The sequence below is a fragment of the Neoarius graeffei genome, chromosome 7 (assembly GCF_027579695.1).
Source record: "Neoarius graeffei isolate fNeoGra1 chromosome 7, fNeoGra1.pri, whole genome shotgun sequence".
Lineage (NCBI taxonomy): Eukaryota > Metazoa > Chordata > Actinopteri > Siluriformes > Ariidae > Neoarius > Neoarius graeffei.
The window spans coordinates 75,862,834-75,884,974 of NC_083575.1; the positions used below are offsets into that span (position 1 = coordinate 75,862,834).

Genomic DNA, 22,141 nt, shown 5'->3' on the forward strand with positions numbered 1-22,141 from the left:
CCAAACTCTTTAGAGATGGTTTTGTAACCTTTTCCAGCCTGATGAGCATCAACAATGCTTTTTCTGAGGTCCTCAGAAATCTCCTTTGTTCGTGGCATGATACACTTCCACAAACATGTGTTGTGAAGATCAGATGTTGATAGATCCCTGTTCTTTAAATAAAACAGGGTGCCTACTCACACCTGATTGTCATCCCACTGATTGAAAACACCTGACTCTAATTTCACCTTCAAATTAACTGCTAATCCTAGGGGTTCACATACTTTTGCCACTCACAGATATGTAATATTGGATCATTTTCCTCAATAAGTAAATGACCAAGTATAATATTTTTGTCTCATTTGTTTAAGTGGGTTCTCTTTATCTACTTTTAGGACTTGTGTGGAAATCTGATGATGTTTTCGGTTATATTTATGCAGAAATATAGAAAATCCTAAAGGGTTCACAAACTTTCAAGCACCACTGTAGGCTACCTGCTACAAGGTTCACCATGTTTGGTGTTCTGAGATGCTTTTCTGCTCACTGCTGTTGTAAAGAGTGATGAGTTACTAGTGACTTCCTGTCAGCTCAAAGTAGTCTGGCTCATTCTGTGTAAACCACAGAGAGTGTTGTGCATGAAAATCCCAGGAAATCAGCAATTTCTGAAATACTCAAACCAGCCCAACAACCATGCTATGGTCAAAGTCACTGAGATCACATTTTCCCCCCATTCTGATGTTTGATATAAACATTACCTGAAGAGCTTGACCTGTATCTGCATGTTTTTCTTTTTAAATGTTGTGTTATAAGGCGGCACGGTGGTGTAGTGGTTAGCGCTGTCGCCTCACAGCAAGAAGGTCCTGGGTTCGAGCCCCGGGGCCGGCGAGGGCCTTTCTGTGTGGAGTTTGCATGTTCTCCCCGTGTCCGCGTGGGTTTCCTCCGGGTGCTCCGGTTTCCCCCACAGTCCAAAGACATGCAGGTTAGGTTAACTGGTGACTCTAAATTGACCATAGGTGTGAATGTGAGTGTGAATGGTTGTCTGTGTCTATGTGTCAGCCCTGTGATGACCTGGCGACTTGTCCAGGGTGTACCCCGCCTTTCGCCCGTAGTCAGCTGGGATAGGCTCCAGCTTGCCTGCGACCCTGTAGAAGGATAAAGCGGCTAGAGATAATGAGATGAGATGAGATGTTGTGTTATTAAAGTGGTTGATGCCTATATGACCATTTACTGAAAGATTATGAGTTTAAATCTCAGGGTTGGCAGTGAGTGACGGGCTCTTGGGTAAAGCTCTTGACCCTCACCCACTTAGTTCTGTGCTTGGATTGCATACTTGTTAATCACTTTGGTTAAAAGTGTCTGTCCAATAAAAATAATTTTTGGCTGGAATCCAGATGAACAGGATAAGTATCTAAACAATATTTTCAGTTTTCATAGTCCTCTTCTAATACACTTTACTGATGTATGCAAATTATTTGTATTAATATATACACACAGCCCTATGATGATCTGGCGACTTGTCCAGGGTGTACCCCGCTTCTTGCCCATAGTCAGCTGGGATAGGCTCCAGCTTGCTTGTGACCCTGCACAAGATACAGTAAGCAGTTATGGACAGTGGATGGGTGGATGGAATATATACACACAATGCACAGTGTGGTAGCATTTTACTTGTCAGCACATCCTCTATAACATTCAGGAAGTGTGGCCAGCCTGATGAGTGTAATCTTCTACAGCAGAGGAAAAGTGTGTCAGGGGTAAAGAAACAGCCATAATTTGGGCTACTGAATTGAGTAAAATTTAATGGCTCAATCAATCAAATAAAACACTTATAATTTCATAACACAATCTATACTGTAAATGCTATTTGGAACACCCACAGAATGAAGCTTTGGCATGTGTTTGAAAGCAGGTGCTAAGAAGAAGAATGACGATGATCATGGTAGCAGCACCATTAATAGAACCTGCAGAGATTATGGTCATTATGGCTCAGATTACAGTCATGTGTCTGTGCAAGAAGAACAAATGCTGGCCACTGGCACAAAATGGCCTCACTGATTCATATTAATACCAATGATTCATTCATACATGTGTATCAGCCTGTTAAATTGTGCCAAGTTTATTACAAGTATACTGCCTTCATGTATGGAGCACCAAAAAAAAGTAAACCACATCTTCAGTACACTTCACTTTGTAGAAAGAGACAATGTTTGGGAATGGGTAACAATTAAAGGAATCCACTTTTATCTATCTACAGAGACTTTATTATACATACTGGTATGTGCCATAACCAAAAATAAAAATGTATTGGCATTTCCCTGTACTGAAATGAATTAGAAACTTTCTGAGATGAAAACTCAGCTTAAAATGCACTATAATAAAAATTTGAGAGCAGTTATTATGTAAAGAATAAAACAACACCCTCCACAAGGAGGGTAAGCCACAGAAGGTTATTGCTGAAAAGGCTGGCTGGAAAAGGTGCACAAGCAACAGGGAAAGTCTTGAGAGGACTGTCAAGAAAAGTCGATTCAAGAACTTGGGAGAGCTTCACAAGGAGTGGACTGAGACTGGTGTCAGTGCATCAAGAGCCACCATGCACAGATATCTTCAGGAAACGGGTTACAACTGTTGCATATCAAGCTACTTCTGAACCAGAGACAATGTCAGAAGCATCTTACCTGGGCTAAGGACAGAAATAACTAGACTGTTGCTCAGTGGTCCAAAGTCCTCTTTTCAGATGAAAGTAAATTTTGCATTTCATTTGGAGATGCACAGAATCCAAGGTGTTTGAAGCCCAGTATGACATTTCCACAGTCTCTAATGATTTGGGGTGCCATGTCATCTGCTGGTGTTGATCCAATGTGTTTTATCAAGTCCAAAGTCAACGCAGCCATCTACCAGGAGATTTTAGAGCACTTCATGCTTCCATCTGCTGACAAGCTTTATGGAGATGCCAATTTCCTTTTTGCAGCAGGGCTGAGCACCTGCCCACAGTATCAAAACTACTACCAAATGGTTTGCTGTCCATGATATTACTGTGCTTGATTGGCCAGCCAATTCACTTGACCTGAACCCCATTGAGAATCCATGAGGTATTGTCAAGTGGAAGATGAGAAACACCCAACCCAAAAATACAGATGAGCTGAAGGCCACTATGAAAGCAACCTGGGCTTCAATAACACCTCAGCAGTGTTACAGGCTGATCACCTCCATGCCACGCCACATTGATGCAGTAATTCATGGTAAAGAGCCCCAACCAAGTACTGAGTGTATAAATGAACATCATTTTCAGAAGTTGGACATTTCTGGATTGGAAATCTTTTGTTGATTGATCTTAGGAAATATTCTAATAATTTGAGATACTGGATTTCTGATTTTCATGAGCTATAAGCCATAATAATCAAAATTAAAACAAAAAAGGCTTGCAATATTTCACTTTACATGTAATGAATATAGAATATATGAAAGTTTACCATTTTGAATTAAATTATGAAAAAACGAGCTGTTTCACGATAGTCTAATTGTTTGAGATGCACTAGTAATAAGACAAAAAAAATCAGCTTTTCATATTACAGAGAACCACCTTCTGACCAATCAGATTTGAGAATTCAACAGTGCTGTGGCATACGGTAGTTATTAAACATTAATGCAGAACATATGTTCTGATTTGAAAGTTTTTCCAAATTTGGATCATTTGTTCTTTCAGAGATGGGACCATTTTTTCAAAGGAAAGAATTTAGGCATTCTTTCCTTTTAGTTTCCTTCTGAATGTTCCATTGAATTACCAACACAAACACAGTGCCTTAGTTTCATCCGATCACTCATGAACACCACAAAACCTTTTAACAAGAAAACATAACCACTTATGTTGTTGATGCAGAAGATAGAGATTATGCTGGAAAAAAAAACAATGGCGTATGTTGTATGTGTTTGCATATTTGACTTTTACATGCAGATTAAAGGATAGTGTGTTGTTCCAATTTCCTTCTTTTTCTCCAGAGTGTGAGTATTCAGCTCACCCTCTGCATATTACTATCATTTTCTGCGTATGAGGTATTGTTGTGGTCAGAGGAGGAGGAATATTTGCATCCTGAAAGTGTATTAGTCATTCCAATGAGTGCCTTTCTGTATTCTTGTCGTGGCAAGGAATAGACAAAAGGATCCATTGCAGCCTTGCTGTACACCAGGCATTTACTGATGACTCCCCACTGTGGGTTGATCTGCACTGATGGAATCAGTTCCGTCAGTCTGGGGGAGAGAGAGAGAGACAGAGAGAGAGAGAGAGAGAGAGAGAGATTAATCTGTTTTTAGAGCTCCTATGGATGATATACCATAGCACAGACACTGATGTATTTTATTTGCACTTTAAACCACAGAACTTTTAAAGTCTTGATTTTATCAGAATGTCATAGGTGTTAAATACTATTTGTATAAATATGCAGGTGATTTATAGAAAACCACATGCTCATTAGTCGAGAAATTTGGACTATTTCTCAACAATCACTGTAGAGGTTTGAAGTCTTGAGATATTTGCAATGGCTTACTCTGACCACATTATTGCTAGCAACTAGTTCCATAAGCAGTGTCCGTTAGCCCAGTTCAACAAAAGTCCACTTCAGAAACGTTGTTGAAAATAAAAAGATCTCCGTTTTATTTCTCGGTTTCAGACTTACAAAAATGAATGTGAGCTGGCTAATACACTTGTTCTAATGGCTAAGCAAAAAAGTAGGAATAGTAGCAGGTAAGAAAACCGTTTGCTTCCACAGCTTTCAAGATAAAACTCATTATCTGTAGCCGCTTTATCCTTCTACAGGGTCGCAGGCAAGCTGGAGCCTATCCCAGCTGACTACGGGCGAAAGGCGGGGTACACCCTGGACAAGTCGCCAGGTCATCACAGGGCTGACACATAGACACAGACAACCATTCACACTCACATTCACACCTACGCTCAATTTAGAGTCACCAGTTAACCTAACCTGCATGTCTTTGGACTGTGGGGGAAACCGGAGCACCCGGAGGAAACCCACGCAGACACGGGGAGAACATGCAAACTCCACACAGAAAGGCCCTCGCCGGCCACGGGGCTCGAACCTGGACCTTCTTGCTGTGAGGCGACAGCGCTAACCACTACACCACCGTGCCGCCTCAAGATAAAACTCAGTTCTCAAAATCAACTTAACGTAGCTGGCGTGAGCCTGTTCTTAAGGAGGCAGTATATCATTTTACCAATATGTACCAAATCACATCACACATGAATTCTAGTATGGTTTAACTATTAATGAACTTCTAAATGAAATTATTTATCTTTTTAACACATATTTTTTAATCACATTGATGAACACTATGAATTGTACTTTGGCCTCTACATACCCGGCCCATAATTGCTTTCTATCCTAGAAACAATTACAACTTATCTGGTGAATGTTTTTCATCTTAAACATCTTTCTTCTGAGTAAAACTCAGATCACTAACAGTCCTTCTCATACTGCTTCTTGAAGTAAGCAGAGTTTGGTTATCGGCCTCTCAAGTTCATTCGTCTTTGTCTTGACTCGAACCTTGCGGACCATTCCATGCTCGTCCTCCATAGTCTTAACAATTCTTCCCATCAGCCATGATCCCCTGGGTGCTGATTTGTCGACAATCAAGACTACATCTCCTGGGATGAAGTTCCGTGATGGATGGTTCCATTTCTGTCTTTGCTGGAGTTGAGGCAGATACTCCTTGACCCAGCGCTTCCAGAATAGATCACTCATGTACTGGACTTGCCTCCATCTTTTACATGTGTAAGTATCATCCTTCTGGAAGAGCCCTGGTGGTAAGTTGGGGTTAGTCTTGAGTAGCAGCAAGTGCTGTGGGGTGAGGGCTTCCAGATCATTAATATCATTGGAAGGCATGGTAATAGGCCTGCTATTCGGAATCGCCTCACATTCGCAGAAGAACGTCTGCAGACCTTCCTCGTCTAAGCTTTGTTCTCAGTGTAGCACCCATGATTTTCCTGATGGAGCGAATGATTCTCTCCCACACCCCTCCATGGTGGGATCAGGATGGTGGATTGAATATCCATTTGATGTCACGTTGGAGCAAGCTGTTCTCGATCTGTGAAGTATTCCACTCCTTTATAGCCTTTCTGAGCTCACAATCAGCTCCAACAAAGTTGGTCCCATTATCGGATCACATTTCCTTTACTTGACCTCTTCTTGCAATGAAGCGTCGCAGAGCGTAAATAAAGGAGTCTGTTTCCAAAGACGATGCCATTTCTATGTGGACTGCACGACTTGCGAGGCAGGTAAATATCACACCATACCTTTTTACAGATGACCTTCCACGTTTTATGTTGAATGGCCCAAATGGGTCCACTCCGGTTCTAGTGAATGGTGGTTCGTCTGGCAAGACTCTGTTTCTTGGTAAGTCCGCCATCATTTGTGTGCCTGATGCGCCATGTTGTCTTCGACAGATAGTACACTGAGACAGCATTCTTCTGATTGAAGAGAGAGCATCGATAATCCAGTACCTTTGAGACATGAGACAAGACATGATTACGTCCACTGTGTCCCAGCCGCTCATGTACATCTTGGAGAATCATATCAGCCACATGATGGTATTTAGGGAGGATCATCAGGTGCTTGGCTTCGGCTGGCATGGATGCTCGACTGAGCCTCCCTCCAACGTGAAGAATTCTTTCTTGAAGTTGCGGATTCAGTCTGAAGATATGACTACTCTTCTTGATGGGGTCCTCTCTCTGAAGAGCGGAAATTTCCTCCTGGAAGCTCCTTTGCTGACAGTGGCTGATGATATCCAGCTCAGCACGTCGCAGATCGTCCACAGTCAGGTAAGTCTGTTTGAGACTCTTTTTGTAGCTCAACATCTCCATGTTCATGTTGTTGGTCGCTGTACAATCCATTAATCTCCTTTCTCTTCCTTAACAGGTCCACCAGGGCTCCCTTGATTCGAGTGAGCCATGCCACCGCCTTCTTGAGATGCATCCATGACGAGTAGTATTGGATTAATTGTTGCATTGCATCAGTGCTTTCTTCTACTATTGTAGCATTAATGAGTATGCCTTTCTTGACCTCAGGATCTTCCGTTGTAAGCTCCTCCAGATGATCATGCTTCTCTGGCCATTCCTTTTCTGGTTTGCTAAGGAAGACAGGCCCTGCGATCCAGACTTCGTTCTTCATGAAAATGCTCAACCTTTGCCCCCTGGAAGCATAATCAGCTGGATTCAACTGTGTATTGACATAACTCCACTGCTGCACTTTTGACGCTTGTAAGATTATGGTAATCCTGTTCGCCACAAATGTCTTAAACCTGATGTTCTCGTTCGCTATGTACTTGAGCACGGCGGTGCTGTCTGTTCAAAACTTGGAGTCTGACAGTGGCAACTGTAGTTCTTTCTGCAGCATGACATCCACCTTCACAGCTAAGGCAGCCGCCGTCAGCTCCAATCGTGGGATAGTTGTGGGCTTGAGAGGGGCAACCCTTGCCTTTCCCAAGACGAATGAGCAGTGTATTTGATTGCTGCTGTTCTCCTGGACTAGATAAGTGACAGTACCATAGCCTATTTCGCTCGCGTCACAGAAGTGACGCAGCCGAGCCTGCACTGCTTTTCCAAACTCTGGTGGCTTGAAGCACCGATCCACTCCAAAGTCGGTGAGCTGTTGAAGCTCTTCCATCCACTCAGTCCATTGTTGTGCAAGATGTTCTGGCATAGCATCGTCTCAGCCTGTTCTTAATCTACACAGTTCTTGATCTGGGACTCTTACAGCGTAGCCCTTGTTTATCACATCATTCATGAAGCTGATGTAGTCCTCCCTGAATGTCTGATTTCTCAGAAGCTTCTTTTTTATGTTGAGCACTTGCTGTTTTGTCGCTGCTCTGTTGTTGGGCATTTTCACATCCTTGTTCTTCAATGGCAAACCAATAGAGTAGTGGCTGTTGACCAGCTTCGCTGATTCTGAGACTCTGTCCATAAACAGTTGGTCTTCCTTAGACATTTCCGACTGCTCTCCTTGAGCATTCTCAGGAAAGTCATACTTGAATTGCTGAGTCCACAATTCAAGTCGAGCCACTGAGATCCGATTCGTCTGGATTTGCGGGTACCCATTCTTTGTCCAACTTCTGATGTTCTCACGCAGCGGTCCATTTACTGTCCATCCCAAAGCTGTGCGTACTGCATACGGCCCATCCTTAATGCTTCGGATTACCTCTTCTGGCTCCAAAGCCTTTGCCACATCTGTCCCAATCAGAAGACCGATATCTGCGTTGATTGATGGGATTCGTATGCCTTGTAGATGTGGCCACCTATCCACGTCTTCTTGAGTTGGAATGTTTTCTTTATTCGCAGGGATAGCCTTTTGTGCGAAAACCCCTGTGAGCTCAATAAAGTTGTCACCTTCTAGGCTACTCACTTCTAGGTCTGGTACAGCTTTGCAAGAGACTGTCTTTTGGTCTCCCATAGTGGTAAGTAGGATGTTCACATTTTTTCCTTGCAGGTGAAGGTCGTTTGCCAGCTTGTTCGTGCAGAAGGAGGTGTTACTCCCTGGATCCAGGAATGCATAACAGGTCAGTACCTTGTTGCCTTTCTTTGCCTTTACTCTCACAGGAACGATGGCGAGGACACTACCTGTACCCCCGGCCCCAGTCTGCGAGCCTGCGTCCCCAGCATCCACGAATCCACTGACAACGGTTTGCTCTTCCCTTGGAGACTCCTCTTTTGGCTCCTCCTTTGAAGCCTCTTCATTTGGTAAGTCTTTAGTTTTCTGTCTTATGTGTAAGAGCATAGGGTGTGTTGCTGAACATATCTGACAGCTCTTCTTTTCTTCACAGGCCTTACTCATATGTCCACCTTTAAGACAACTGAAGCAAAGTCCTTTGCTCTTAAGGAACTCAAGCTTTTCCTTGTGCAACGTTTTTTGAAGTTTTTTGCACTGTTCCATGGTATGATCTCCCTGACAGAAGATACTTGGTTTTATGAAGGCCTTGTTCACGTTTGTTCCCTTCTCCTGAGCTTTCTTGTTCCCAGCACTAGCAGCACCTTTCTCGGCTTTCTGCACTGTTACTTCAGTGGCTAGTGTTGTGATGTTTTTCTTTCCACTTGACTTTTCTGTCTGGCGTTTTGTTTGCCCTGAGATTTCGCCGAACACAAGGTGTGATGCCATCTCGGCCTGTATGTTGACAAATGCCACTACATCTTTGAACCTCATCCTACGATCTTGCTTTTTCTGAATGTCTATGGCAACACTCCTGAATCTCTCTCTCAGCCTGTATCGGAGCTTTGCGATGATTGTGCACATGTTAGCAGCATTTTCCATCTCTTCTAAGTACTCTAGATCTGCCATTACATTATTACAGCTTGTTAGAAAGAGGGCATAGGATTCAAGTGCCTTGGTGTCATCTGTTTTAATGGTGGGCCAGTTTAAAGCCTTGTCAAGGTATGCCATGGATATCTTATATTTATCACCAAATCGTTCCTTCTGGGTAGCCCTGATCTGGGTCCATGTGAAAGCAGCTGCACACGAAGTCATTAGGCTGTCCATTTGTGTGCTGTTCTAGGTAGTAAAGCCAGTCTTTGCTATTTTCAGTCTTGCTCTCTACACGGTGTTCGAAGGCTCTCATGAAGAGACTGAATTCTAACGGATCTCCCTTGAAAACAGGAGTGTTCGGTGATGGCAATGTAGAGAGCCTTTGTTGCTTTATTAGGCTTTCAGTGATGTCATTTTGGCGTTGCATGACAATAACCAGATTCTCTGTATTCACAGAATTGTCTAATGAGTTGACGGGAGCTTGTATCGCATCTGCATCTCTTCCACTAGTGTGGCTATGCTGAGTGCTACTACTGGCTACACCACTCTTACTGCGGCTGACATCACGCTTCCTTAGAGTAGACATTAGTACATCCACTCTACTGCTTCTGGTTCTGCCTGACACCTCTGAACCTCCATATTTTCTTAGCATAGCTAATTGTGCATCATTTGCAGCAAGCCCTGCTTGTAACTCCAACTCTTCCTTTTCAACCTTGAGCTGTAGTTTGTGTTCTTCTAAAGTCTGTTTTCTTCTCAATGTAGCTGACTTGGCTAACAGAGCGGCTCTTTCTAATTCTACCTTTAAGCGTTCGGCACGAGCTGACGATGTTGCAGAAGTAGTAGAGACAGACTTAGATTTTCTATACTTCTTAGATGTGACTGACACTATCTTCAGGCTGTATCTCATCACTAACCTTGTTAGCCTCTTCTCGGCGTAGCACTGCATCCTGTATCCATGTATTCACTTTTTGCACAAATTCTCTGTGCTCACTATTTCTTGGCACAAACCAGTCCCTTTGATCTGTGTTCATATTCTCTACACGTTCAATCTGGCAGAATAGGTCTTTAACATGCTCATTTATTTTACTGAATTCCTTTATCAGTGTTTCATATTTGGCCAACCAGTCCTTTTCTATAATTTCCACATTTGCATCATCATCAATTACAGCATGCATTTCATTCTTTTTCTCAGTGAGTTGGCCTAGTATGGCTCTTCACGAGCTTATTTTCGTTTGCAGATTATGTTCCAGAGCTTTTCTTGTTGGTTTAACCATTCGCTTTTCCTCAGTTAGGTTTTCAGTTAGGCTTACCATGGCTTCTGTTCCTGTCTCCGTCATGATTGCTTTGATAATCAGTCATTCCGGTTTTTACGGGGTTCTACTTGCAACAGTCACGAAGCAGCGAAGATGAGACTCGTTGGAATCGTTAGCTAACTATCCACCTGGTACTCACAAGCCACAAACACCGTGCCTGATAGGCTAATTGAGAAAGTCATTCAGGTCCCTCGTTGAATCGTCATTCATGTTCCACTTTCCACAAACCTCTCCAAAAGGCTTCTTGTCCAATGTCAAGCTGGTTTTCTTACTAATGTAGAGGTTTGAAGTCTTGAGATATTTGCAATGGCTTACTCTGACCACGTTATTGCTAGCAACTAGTTCCATAAGCAGTGTCCGTTAGCCCAGTTCAACAAAAGTCCACTTCAGAAACGTTGTTGAAAATAAAAAGATCTCCATTTTTTTCTCGGTTTCAGACTTACAAAAATGAATGTGAGTTGGCTAATACACTTGTTCTAATGGCTAAGCAAAAAAGTAGGAATAGTAGCAGTAGCAGGTAAGGAAACCGTTTGCTTCCACAGCTCTCAAGATAAAACTCAGTTCTCAAAATCAATTCAACGTAGCTGGCGTAAGCCTGTTCTTAAGGAGGCAGTACATAATTTTACCAATATGTACCAAATCACATCACACATTAATTCTCGTATGGTTTTAACATTTTAACTATTAATGAACTTCTAAATGAAATTATTTATCTTTTTAACACATATTTTTTAATCACATTGACGAACACTATGAACTGTACTTTGGCCTCTACAATCACCTCAAGTGACTCGGCAAAATGGCGCTCAATCGCTTTGTCACCGTAAAAGAGGAAGAATTACAAATTATGAAAGAAAATGCTGTTCCTAAAAACACTAAAGATGCTATGAAGTTTGGTCTAAAACTATTCAAGGGTAAGGTGGAATTGTGATTTATTTTATCGATTTCAAAACAAAGTATTTTATGTGACTTGGTGTAGATAAGTGACACAAGTTTGCATGCATTACATTTGCATGCTGCTTTTGAAGTTTGAAATAAATGATTTTTTAAAATAATCACCTGTGTATTTATACTAAAACAATTATCCGCCTCAAGCTCAGTGAATAATTGTTAAATAAAATATTAATAAAAACTATATACATTCATTTCTAACATCGTTTCTAACAACTCATTCACATTGTGGATATGCCACATAAAGTTTTTTTTTAGTCCTTGATATGCTTTCTGTATGTATCAAGAATTTTTGGAGCCTCCAGTGTCGGCACTTTGTAACAATCAGACCTAAAGCAATAACTTTAAGTTATCTGACACTGGAAGGCTGCATGAAACTTGTTTCACAGATGTTCCATGACATTAAATGTAACTATAAATGGACAAAAAGTATGACATCATTCTTTAATAAATAAAAAAAATCTTGGCATTGGCAGATTGCTGTGGTATAAGAGGAGTAAAACATGTCAGGATGTGCAGTTATGAGAAAATAATCAACCTCCCATCCTATCATTGAGTATTGTCCTATAATCCTATAACAGCATATCCACAGATGTTTTATTCCTTATTTAATCCTCACCTAAAGTAATTTATTGCAGTTGCCAATATAAATGTTTGTCATATACTGTTCATAGGTAAACCAATGCTGAAAAGTGTTAATGGGTTTTTAATTGCACACATGCATGCACATACCCCGATTCCAAAAAAGTTGGGACAAACTACAAATTGTAAATAAAAACGTAATGCAATGATGTGGAAGTTTCAAAATTCCATATTTTATTCAGAATAGAATATAGATGACATATCAAATGTTTAAACTGAGAAAATGTATCATTTAAAGAGAAAAATTAGGTGATTTTAAATTTCATGACAACAACACATCTCAAAAAAGTTGGGACAAGGCCATGTTTACCACTGCGAGACATCCCCTTTTCTCTTTACAACAGTCTGTAAACGTCTGGGGACTGAGGAGACAAGTTGCTCAAGTTTAGGGATAGGAATGTTAACCCATTCTTGTCTAATGTAGGATTCTAGGTGCTCAACTGTCTTAGGTCTTTTTTGTCGTATCTTCCGTTTTATGATGCGCCAAATGTTTTCTATGGGTGAAAGATCTGGACTGCAGGCTGGCCAGTTCAGTACCCGGACCCTTCTTCTATGCAGCCATGATGCTGTAATTGATGCAGTATGTGGTTTGGCATTGTCATGTTGGAAAATGCAAGGTCTTCCCTGAAAGAGACGTCGTCTGGATGGGAGCACATGTTGCTCTAGAACCTGGATATACCTTTCAGCACTGATGGTGTCTTTCCAGATGTGTAAGCTGCCCATGCCACACGCACTAATGCAACCCTATACCATCAGAGATGCAGGCTTCTGAACTGAGCGCTGATAACAACTTGGGTCGTCCTTCTCCTCTTTAGTCCAAATGACACGGCGTCCCTGATTTCCATAAAGAACTTCAAATTTTGATTCGTCTGACCACAGAACAGTTTTCCACTTTGCCACAGTCCATTTTAAATGAGCCTTGGCCCAGAGAAGACGTCTGCGCTTCTGGATCATGTTTAGATACGGCTTCTTCTTTGAACTATAGAGTTTTAGCTGGCAACGGCGGATTGCACGGTGAATTGTGTTCACAGATAATGTTCTCTGGAAATATTCCTGAGCCCATTTTGTGATCTCCAATACAGAAGCATGCCTGTATGTGATGCAGTGCCGTCTAAGGGCCCGAAGATCACGGGCACCCAGTATGGTTTTCCAGCCTTGACCCTTACGCACAGAGATTCTTCCAGATTCTCTGAATCTTTTGATGATATTATGCACTGTAGATGATGATATGTTCAAACTCTTTGCAGTTTTACACTGTCGAACTCCTTTCTAATATTGCTCCACTGTTTGTTGGTGCAGAATTAGGGGGATTGGTGGTCCTCTTCCCATCTTTACTTCTGAGAGCCGCTGCCACTCCAAGACGCTCTTTTTATACCCAGTCATGTTAATGACCTATTGCCAATTGACCTAATGAGTTGCAATTTGGTCCTCCAGCTGTTCCTTTTTTGTACCTTTAACTTTTCCAGCCTCTTATTGCCCCTGTCCCAACTTTTTTGAGATGTGTTGCTGTCATGAAATTTCAAATGAGCCAATATTTGGCATGAAATTTCAAAATGTCTCACTTTCGACATTTGATATGTTGTCTATGTTCTATTGTAAATACAATATCAGTTTTTGAGATTTGTAAATTATTGCATTCCGTTTTTATTTACAATTTATACTTTGCCCCAACTTTTTTGGAATCGGGGTACACCCAATCTACTTATTTATTACGTTAAATCTACATACATCTAGTGACACATTTCTATTCAAGCCATACACAGTAAATGTACAGTATATAGTGGGACAAAAGTTTAAATCCTCCAGGATCGCAGAGCAAAATAGAGACAATAAAATACCTCTGTACATAGAGCTAAGATAGTTTGTGCCCTGATACATATTAAAAAGAACAGCAGGAGCAACAATATTGTGATACAGTTGCTTTGGATAAAAATAGTTTGTTGCAGATTAATCCCTAATTTACTTTAACATTAATGCTCAGCAATCAGTCTAAGCAAAAGTTTAAATAAAAATAATTTCAAATGTTTTATGAGTACTTGTACCTTTTTGTTACAAGTAAGTCAATAAACCATCATTATTAGGAAAATCATTATATGTTGTAATCTAATTATGTCTCTTTGCTGCCCTGGTGACACCCACATGAGTTCACTAATCCCAACTTAAACTTTGATGAACAACTCCTTACAAATAGTTGTAGCTGCCTAGCATTTATTTCTGTTATTTATTTCACTATAGCAGTGGTATCACCAATGCCAATTATTTTTCATGTGAATATTCTCTGTATCTCGCCAGAACAAGCTAAGGCATGGTTCCCACAAAGGCATGGTACAGCCTAGTGCTAAAGGTCTATATTAATACAATACAATTAATCACCGGGATTACTGTGTTATGTAATGCTTCAGTGGCACAGCACAGCAAACATGCAGGGATATTAGAAGCAGCTGATCTATCCACTATTTAATCCTTTGTCAGTACACCAGGTGGTGATTTGAACCCGTGATCTGGCAGCTAAAAATGATAATCACGTTACATCATTCGGTCAGTTTTTCAGGATCCCATGACCGCCACTTTTTTTTTATATCCAGTGTAAATATATACTTAAAGGGCTTCTAAACAAGAAAAAACGACAGAATTTATTTAATACCTTGTTATGACGTACGGAGTGAAGCAGAACACAAAAGAGCCAATAAATATGCAGACTTTCTTGGTAGCCCTCTGTCTCCTTCTTTTCTGCTCCATTAAGCATCTTTGTTTAACACTGTTGAGTTAAAAAGGTCACGTCATAAACCACCATAGTTACAAGCAGCATAATGATTGGAACATCACATCTCTTTTTATCCAAATGGTTTTTATGTCAAAAATCTCACAATATTTGAGGGAAGCAACAAATAGGAAATACATAAAAATGAGTTGGCCATTTATTATGTACATGTTGTCCCTATATTGTCTATTTTAACAGTTACTGCACTCTATAGATGCATTTCATGATTAAACAATTATTGAATTCTTTAATTACAGTGTACAATTTATCAGTGCCACAGCACCGTCACTAGTAATAATATTTGTGTGGTGACTGGCCTACAGTCATCAAATTCTAACTTCGTTTATTTTTAAAACATACAGTTCAGTTGGTCGGTAAAACGATTGAAAATCTTTTCTTTGGACTTTTGTCATATAAAGGTTCACGTGAATATCCAAATCACAGATTTTTGCGTTTATTGCATTTTGGAAAATATCCCAACGTTTCTGGAAATGGTGCTAGTACTTGACATGAGTGCATTAAATTTGCCAAAGAATTTTAGTTTGGTTAAGTCGCAGGTTCCCAACCCATCCTGAACATTTTAATGTTTTCCCTGCTCTGCCACACCAGTTGTTGGATTGCAAAGTTAATTTTTTGTTTTCTCCTAAATAAAGATGCAATAAGTCATAAACTTGGAGGAGAGAAGACATTTTTATTGAATCTTTAAATTTTTTATTGAAGGTTCATACCCAGGTTTTGTCTCCTCAAGAGTCAGTTCACCACTCACACTCTTACACAGCTTCTCACAATGAAGAGCTCTTTCTCTTAACAATTATACTGTACCTAGATCCCTTCAACCCAAGGTCACAACAAAGATAAAGATGTCACTGTGAGCCTCTGATCTTTCCATACCTCCCATCTTCAACCTGCTCTTCTTACACTTGAGACCTTACCCATTACCGAGCATGTAGTATGTTACATAGCTTTGTTTTTAACAAAGACCTGACGGTTTGGAAACAAGCAGAGAAAAGCATAAAGGAAAAAAAGTTTGAAGAAAAAAATGTTAAACATTCTTCATGACTCAACTAATCAGGCCTCAGTTTCCCAAAAGTATCGTAGCACAAAGATCATCGTTAAATGGTAGAGTGAGCATCACAATGAACACTCTCTCTCCTAGTTAAGATGCTCTTAGCATTAAGAAGCTTTTGGGAAACCCACGCCAGCTAATTAACACCCTTTCCTGAGTTGAAATCAGTGTGAAGCAGGATAAACACTAAAATGTGAAGGATATGAGGTTCTGCAGTACCAGGCTTGGGAACCTGTGGGTTAAGTACAAGAAACAGTAATGCAAAGAATAAGAATAAGTTTCACACAGTATTTGTAAAAGGAATGTCATCATCATCATCATCATGGTTATGCAGTGTATCTGGAACAGTTTGGTCTGCATTTAAATTAATGCTGATCTATAAATTGAATCACTGTCCTTCTTTCTTTCTTTTTTTTAACCTAGCATGTTATAATCCATGTCAGCCATGCGATAACCTGGCGACGTACCCCGCTTCCCACCCATAGTCAGCTGGGATAGGCTCCAGCTTGCCTGTGACCCTGTAGAACAGGATAAAGCGGCTAGAGATAATGAGTTGAGATGAGATGTTATAATCCATGTCAGCCCTGCGATAACCTGGCGACTTGTCCAGGATGTACCCCGCTTCCCACCCATAGTCAGTTGGGATAGGCTCCAGCTTGCCTGCGACCCTGTAGAACAGGATAAAGCGGCTAGAGATAATGAGATGAGATGAAATGTTATAATCCATGTCAGCCCTGCGATAACCTGGCGACTTGTCCAGGGTGTACCCAGCTTCCCACCCATAGTCAGCTGGGATAGGCTCCAGCTTGCCTGCGACCCTGTAGAACAGGATAAGCGGCGACAGATAATGGATGGATGGATGGATGGATGTTATAATCCAGTCAAATAAATTAGATCATTTACACAACTGATAAGGAACAGACCTCTTTTGTGAAATATGTCAAGGAAATTATTTATTTATTTATTTATTTATTTATTTAATACCTCGGATGAATGTCAACCAGCACCAAAAGAGTCTGGACCGTAATGACGTCAATCCTCTTGCAGTGGAATCGCGCCACTTGAAGAACTTTCAGGTACGTGACGCAGAGGACAAGCAGCGTGAGCGCGAAGCTCGTGCAGTGAAACACCACGGTAAAAACGGCGAACCCGGGTTCATTCTGCTGCAGGTGCACCGTGCACGAGGCGTACACAGGGCTGTAGTCTGTCCACGAGAAAAGTGCGGGCACCGTGGACAACGCCAGAGAGTGCATCCACGCGTAAAACACCATCAGGGCGGCGTGCTTGTGCTTCACCCTGCTTGAGTAGGTAAGCGGAAACGCCACAGCTGCCCACCGGTCCACACCCAGGGCAGCCATGCTCAGCATAGCATTTGTAGTCAGAAATATGTCCGCAAAGCTCGCTGCACGGCAAAGTGAGTCCCCGAATGGTTTCTGGTTCTTGGAGAGCGCGAGCAGCGTTGTGGGCACATTGAGCACGGTGGACAGGATGTTGCACAGGGACAGGTTGAGGATGAAAAGTCCGGGCGCGCGGGCGCGGATCTCTGAGCTGCGAGAGAAACACAGTAGCACAAGTGAGTTGGATAAGAGAGACACGACGGCTACCGAGGCGAGGACGCACTCAAGCAGCAGCGTGTCCCATGAACCCATGACTCAGCTCGTGCTTACCGGCGGTTCTTCATGCGCTCATGGGTGTTCTCTCTCTCTCTCTCTCTCTCTCTCTCCAGCAGTGCGCATTTTGTGTTGAGAGACAGACCATGGAGCGCTGTCCAGTGTGCTGATCCTAGTTCATTAAAGCAGATACGCAGAGCCATGGCCTCACTTGTTGTTGCCTTGAGACCTCAAGAATGGCACAGGAATAGTTTTAAGCATTAACAATAAATCTAATATAGTAATTTTTTACGATTAAAGTGATTTATATAGGTAGCGGTCTGAGTGAATGACCTTGACGTCCGTAACGTCACAGCAGGAAGTCTATCGGTCTCGTCACCATCCATTTTGAACTAATTATCACCATGCCGGGCAGCACGGTGGTGTAGTGGTTAGCGCTGTCGCCTCACAGCAAGAAGGTCCGGGTTCGAGCCCCGTGGCCGGCGAAGGCCTTTCTGTGTGGAGTTTGCATGTTTTCCCCGTGTCTGCGTGGGTTTCCTCCGGGTGCTCCGGTTTCCCCCACAGTCCAAAGACATGCAGGTGGTGACTCTAAATTGACCGTAGGTGTGAATGGTTGTCTGTGTCTATGTGTCAGCCCTGTGATGACCTGGCGACTTGTCCAGGGTGTACCCCGCCTTTCGCCCGTAGTCAGCTGGGATAGGCTCCAGCTTGCCTGTGACCCTGTAGAACAGGATAAAGCGGCTAGAGAAAATGAGATGAGATCACCATGCCACGTAGATGTGTTGCTGACCAGTGCAGCAACACAACAGAAAGTGGATTTATGTTACATTCATGGCCCAAGAATGTTCAAACTGCAAAGATTTGGACGCGTTTTGCAAGAAGTTCATGGGCACATTGGGCGCCTATGAAGTGGTCTCTCTACTCTGTACATTTTACTAAAGACTCGTATGAAACCTCTGATCTGTTGAGGAGTGTTGGCTATAAGCCTGTATTGAAAGAGGATGCAGTACCAACAATTTAAATAAAACTACAAGAAAAGGAAAGCATTTATTTTATTTATTTATTTATTTATTTATTTTAAAAGGAAAGTGAGTTTAGTTGCACCAGTTCTACCGGAGTGAGCCGAGGGTTGTTGGTACAGTAAAACCCAGGACGGAATGGGATGGGGCATATCGCTCGGGCAGTGACCTCCCCACGGTTGTTGCTAAAACCAGTGACATCCTGTTCTGTCCCGGGTTTTAGTAATTGCCTGAGCCAAGCAGTAATGGCAGAGTATGGAGAGAATGGAGAATGAGTGGACCAGCCGCCTGATTTCTAAACTGGATATCGCTGCCATCTTGCCCTTACGTGGAAGAAGTGAATGAACGGAGAACTGAACAAACAACTGAAAGTCGGATTGTTTCAAAATAATCGGCCACAAGATCGGCCTTCAAGAAGCGAGAACACAGGCAGGTAAGCTCCGACTTTCATTTGGATAAAAAAACAACAAAAACAACACGTTGCTTACCTGTACTATTTAGATTAATAGTCAAGTCAAGTTTATTTGTATAGTGCTTTTAACACATGTAACTTGTGTGTTTAAGTTACTGGTATAAGATTATTTAACCCATTTAATCCCAAATTTTTCCCAGACATAAAAATATCCAAATCATGTGTCATTGGTAACCGTTTGAAATAATCAAGAATATTTTTTTTTTAAAATTGTGGAAAAGTAGATGAAAAAGTATGTTTTATGACTGGTCACAATTGTGACCAGTGGGATAATGTGTTGTATTCTCAATTAAAGGTGTTGAAAGTGCTTTTTTGTTTTAAAGAAGGGTGAAATGGCTCAATATTCTAACATCAATCACTGAAATAGCGTGTTTGGTGAGGAACTTGGAACTTCCAACACTAATTTGAAGACTGAGACCAAAGGCAAAAAATGTTAATATTGTTTTTTTAATTTGAATATAATTTGCAACAGTGTTACTTTAGTGCGACATGTATTGAAACATTTATATTTAAACATAAAATATTTAGGAATGATGTTCCCTGTCGAATACACATACACAATACAAATACACATGTAGAGGCCTCATTAAACAAAATAAAATATATTCTCTGCCAAGGCAGATTGGACGCAGGTATAAAGAGGTAGGCTTCAGAACAAAGTGCTCAATTTGTTTGTGCATAACTATTTTGAACTACAATCAGACATACTGTCATTACAGTAACATAGAACATGAAGGTAACATTTAGGACAGAGGCCTGCATGTATATGGATAACAAAAGCAATCAATGATCTGAACCTTGATCTGTCAGTCCCACTGTCATATAGTTTGTCTTGACTCAATTGACCCTCTTCCCCCCAAAAAAACCAGTTAATCTGTTGTAGTGCTCCGCCTCACCCTTTGATGACTTCAATATTCTTTGTTTGTTGGCACTTTCAGCCCTTTACATTCACTTTTATCTTCTTTTCTATTTTCCATGGTATATCTTAAAGCACTCAATGTGCAATGGCGCCTTGCATTTTTCACATGCATAGGTGGTGCGTTTATCACACAGATGGCATCTCAGGAAACGATTCCCCTTGTTGATTGGCCAGTGAGAGTCTTGGTCATATCTTGCCTGATCTTGAACAATAGCAGCCAGTAGAGATCTCCTTCCATGGCTCAGTGGCTTTGTGCCAAACCTTTGCATAAGAGACTGTGCCACCACCTGTGAGCAGGTGAGCTGGTCAGTGGTCCCTCCCATAACATCTCTGTAAAAGTAATAGCTATTTACGAGGGCACTGTTGAGAGACCATGCAAAGATGGGCCACCACTGTTTCTTGGACCTGATCGTGATGCTATATCTTGAGGCCTATTGGTCATGAAGGTCTACGCCTCCCATGTGATCATTATATTGCTTGATGCATTGTGGTTGTCGGACTTGGTCAAAGGCACGTCGCTCTTTATTCCATTGCTTGACAACTGTCTCAGTATAGTTCTTCTCCATGTTTGTTGCTATAGTGACAATGTTGTTGTCCTTCCAGTGGACCAGCAGCTTCTCTCCTTGCGTTAGAACTTCGGAGGTTCCTCGAGGTAACTGCATGAATTCCCTCTTTGGTTTGAAGGGAACATCAAAGAGACGGTTTTCCCTCATTGTTCCACAGCTTCCATATCCCCTCTTCGTCATCTCATCCAAGAGTGCAAGGGAAGTAAAGAGGTTCTCGTGGTGGAATTTACAACCTTGAGGCACCTCACCTTGGTCTGCAAGACCGAGAATGACACTAGACCCCTGGCCTAACCCAGTCTCTGGGAGGAGTGTGTGGCGTCCCCCGTATGGCTCCATATGATGCATGTACCCACTGGACGAAGCAAGGCTCCAGATCTTATAACCAAAACGGATTGGTTTGCCTTTTATGAATTGCTTGCATCCATGGCGGCCATAATATCGACTCATGCTTTCATCCACTGACAACCATTCTGGATATGGCATGACTTTGTATGACTTGTTAAGCTCGGTGAAGATGGGCCTAACCTTGAAAAATGGGTCCTTGGTGATCTTCGTGTTGTCAACAAAATGTAGTGAGGCCATTATTTCATCAAATCGATTTCTCCGCATTGCATTTGAAATGCTTTCATTATGTACAGCACTGTCGAGCGACCAGTGCATATGTCTTCTTGGAACAGTGCTGTAGGATCCCATAGAATGTAAGGAGCTCATCCATACTCATATCCAGTTGCTTGTCCTTGGTCTGGGTGGAGTAGAGGTTGGACATTTCAACAGTGATCTTTCTTAGGGTGGGCAGATACATTAGTAGGAAAACATCCATTGGATCAGGACAGCTTTGTTTTGAAACATTCAGCAGCATTTGGGCTGTATACTATGTATTCAGGAATGGTAGTAGTGGCCAGCCTCTTTGATCGTTTGAACACTGTCTTTATTTTTGACCACCTCTGGCTGTGTCCATGGACCTTCTGACTGGTCCTTCTGGCGGCTAGAAGACCATAGAGCTTCTTTAGACTTGTCCTTCTGGTGGTAGAAGACCTTAGGGCTTCTTTAGACTTGTCCCTCTGGCAGCTAGAGGACCCTGGGGGTTCCTCAGACTGGCCTCTCTGGTGGCTAGAGGACCTTGGAGGTTCCTCAGACTGGCCCCTCTGGCAGCTAGAGGACCTTGGAGGTTCCTCAGACTGGCCCCTCTGGTGGTTAGAGGACCTTGGCACTTCAGCAATAGAGGATGGGAGAGAAGGGGTAGTGGGGAGGGTTAGGCCATTAGGACTGATAATGTTCCTATCTCGATCTTTATTTTTTGATCACCTGCAGCTTTGCCTTTGGCTTTTGTGGCTGCCCGGTATGGCTTGTAGAGGCCCTGTACTCTTCATTTTCAACAGGGCCAGGTGGTAAGGGAGAGCTAGTGGGGTGGGGGATGGGGAGTTCATAATCAATGTTGTTCCTGTCATCATCTGTCCCCATAAGTTCAGCATCTGCATTCAACATCCTGGTTGGCAAATGGCCCATGTCCCCCTCATAGTCCATATCTGACCCATCACTATCACAAT

The 22,141-nt window shown here is 42.0% G+C and overlaps 1 protein-coding gene across 1 annotated transcript; it reads right to left on the minus strand.

Moving 5' to 3' along the window:
* Nucleotides 1-3,983: 3,983 nt before the first annotated feature.
* gpr78a (G protein-coupled receptor 78a) lies at nt 3,984-17,657 on the minus strand. Its single transcript, XM_060924864.1, has 3 exons — nt 16,993-17,657; nt 14,826-14,939; nt 3,984-4,221 (listed from the first exon to the last, which is right to left on the minus strand). Exons 1-3 carry the CDS (start codon nt 17,655-17,657, stop codon nt 3,984-3,986), a joined length of 1,017 nt encoding a protein of 338 aa, XP_060780847.1.
* Nucleotides 17,658-22,141: the final 4,484 nt, after the last annotated feature.

Bases quoted from the DNA above. Each gene is read 5' to 3' on its own strand.
- gpr78a (XM_060924864.1), bottom strand. From the start codon at position 17,657: ATGGGTTCATGGGACACGCTGCTGCTTGAGTGCGTCCTCGCCTCGGTA. The intron at 14,940-16,992 runs GTATTAAATAAA...TTAACTCAACAG, and splicing joins CTGGTTGACATTCATCCGAG to TGTTAAACAAAGATGCTTAA. The intron at 4,222-14,825 runs GTATTAAATAAA...TCTCTCCCCCAG, and splicing joins ACTCCGTACGTCATAACAAG to ACTGACGGAACTGATTCCAT.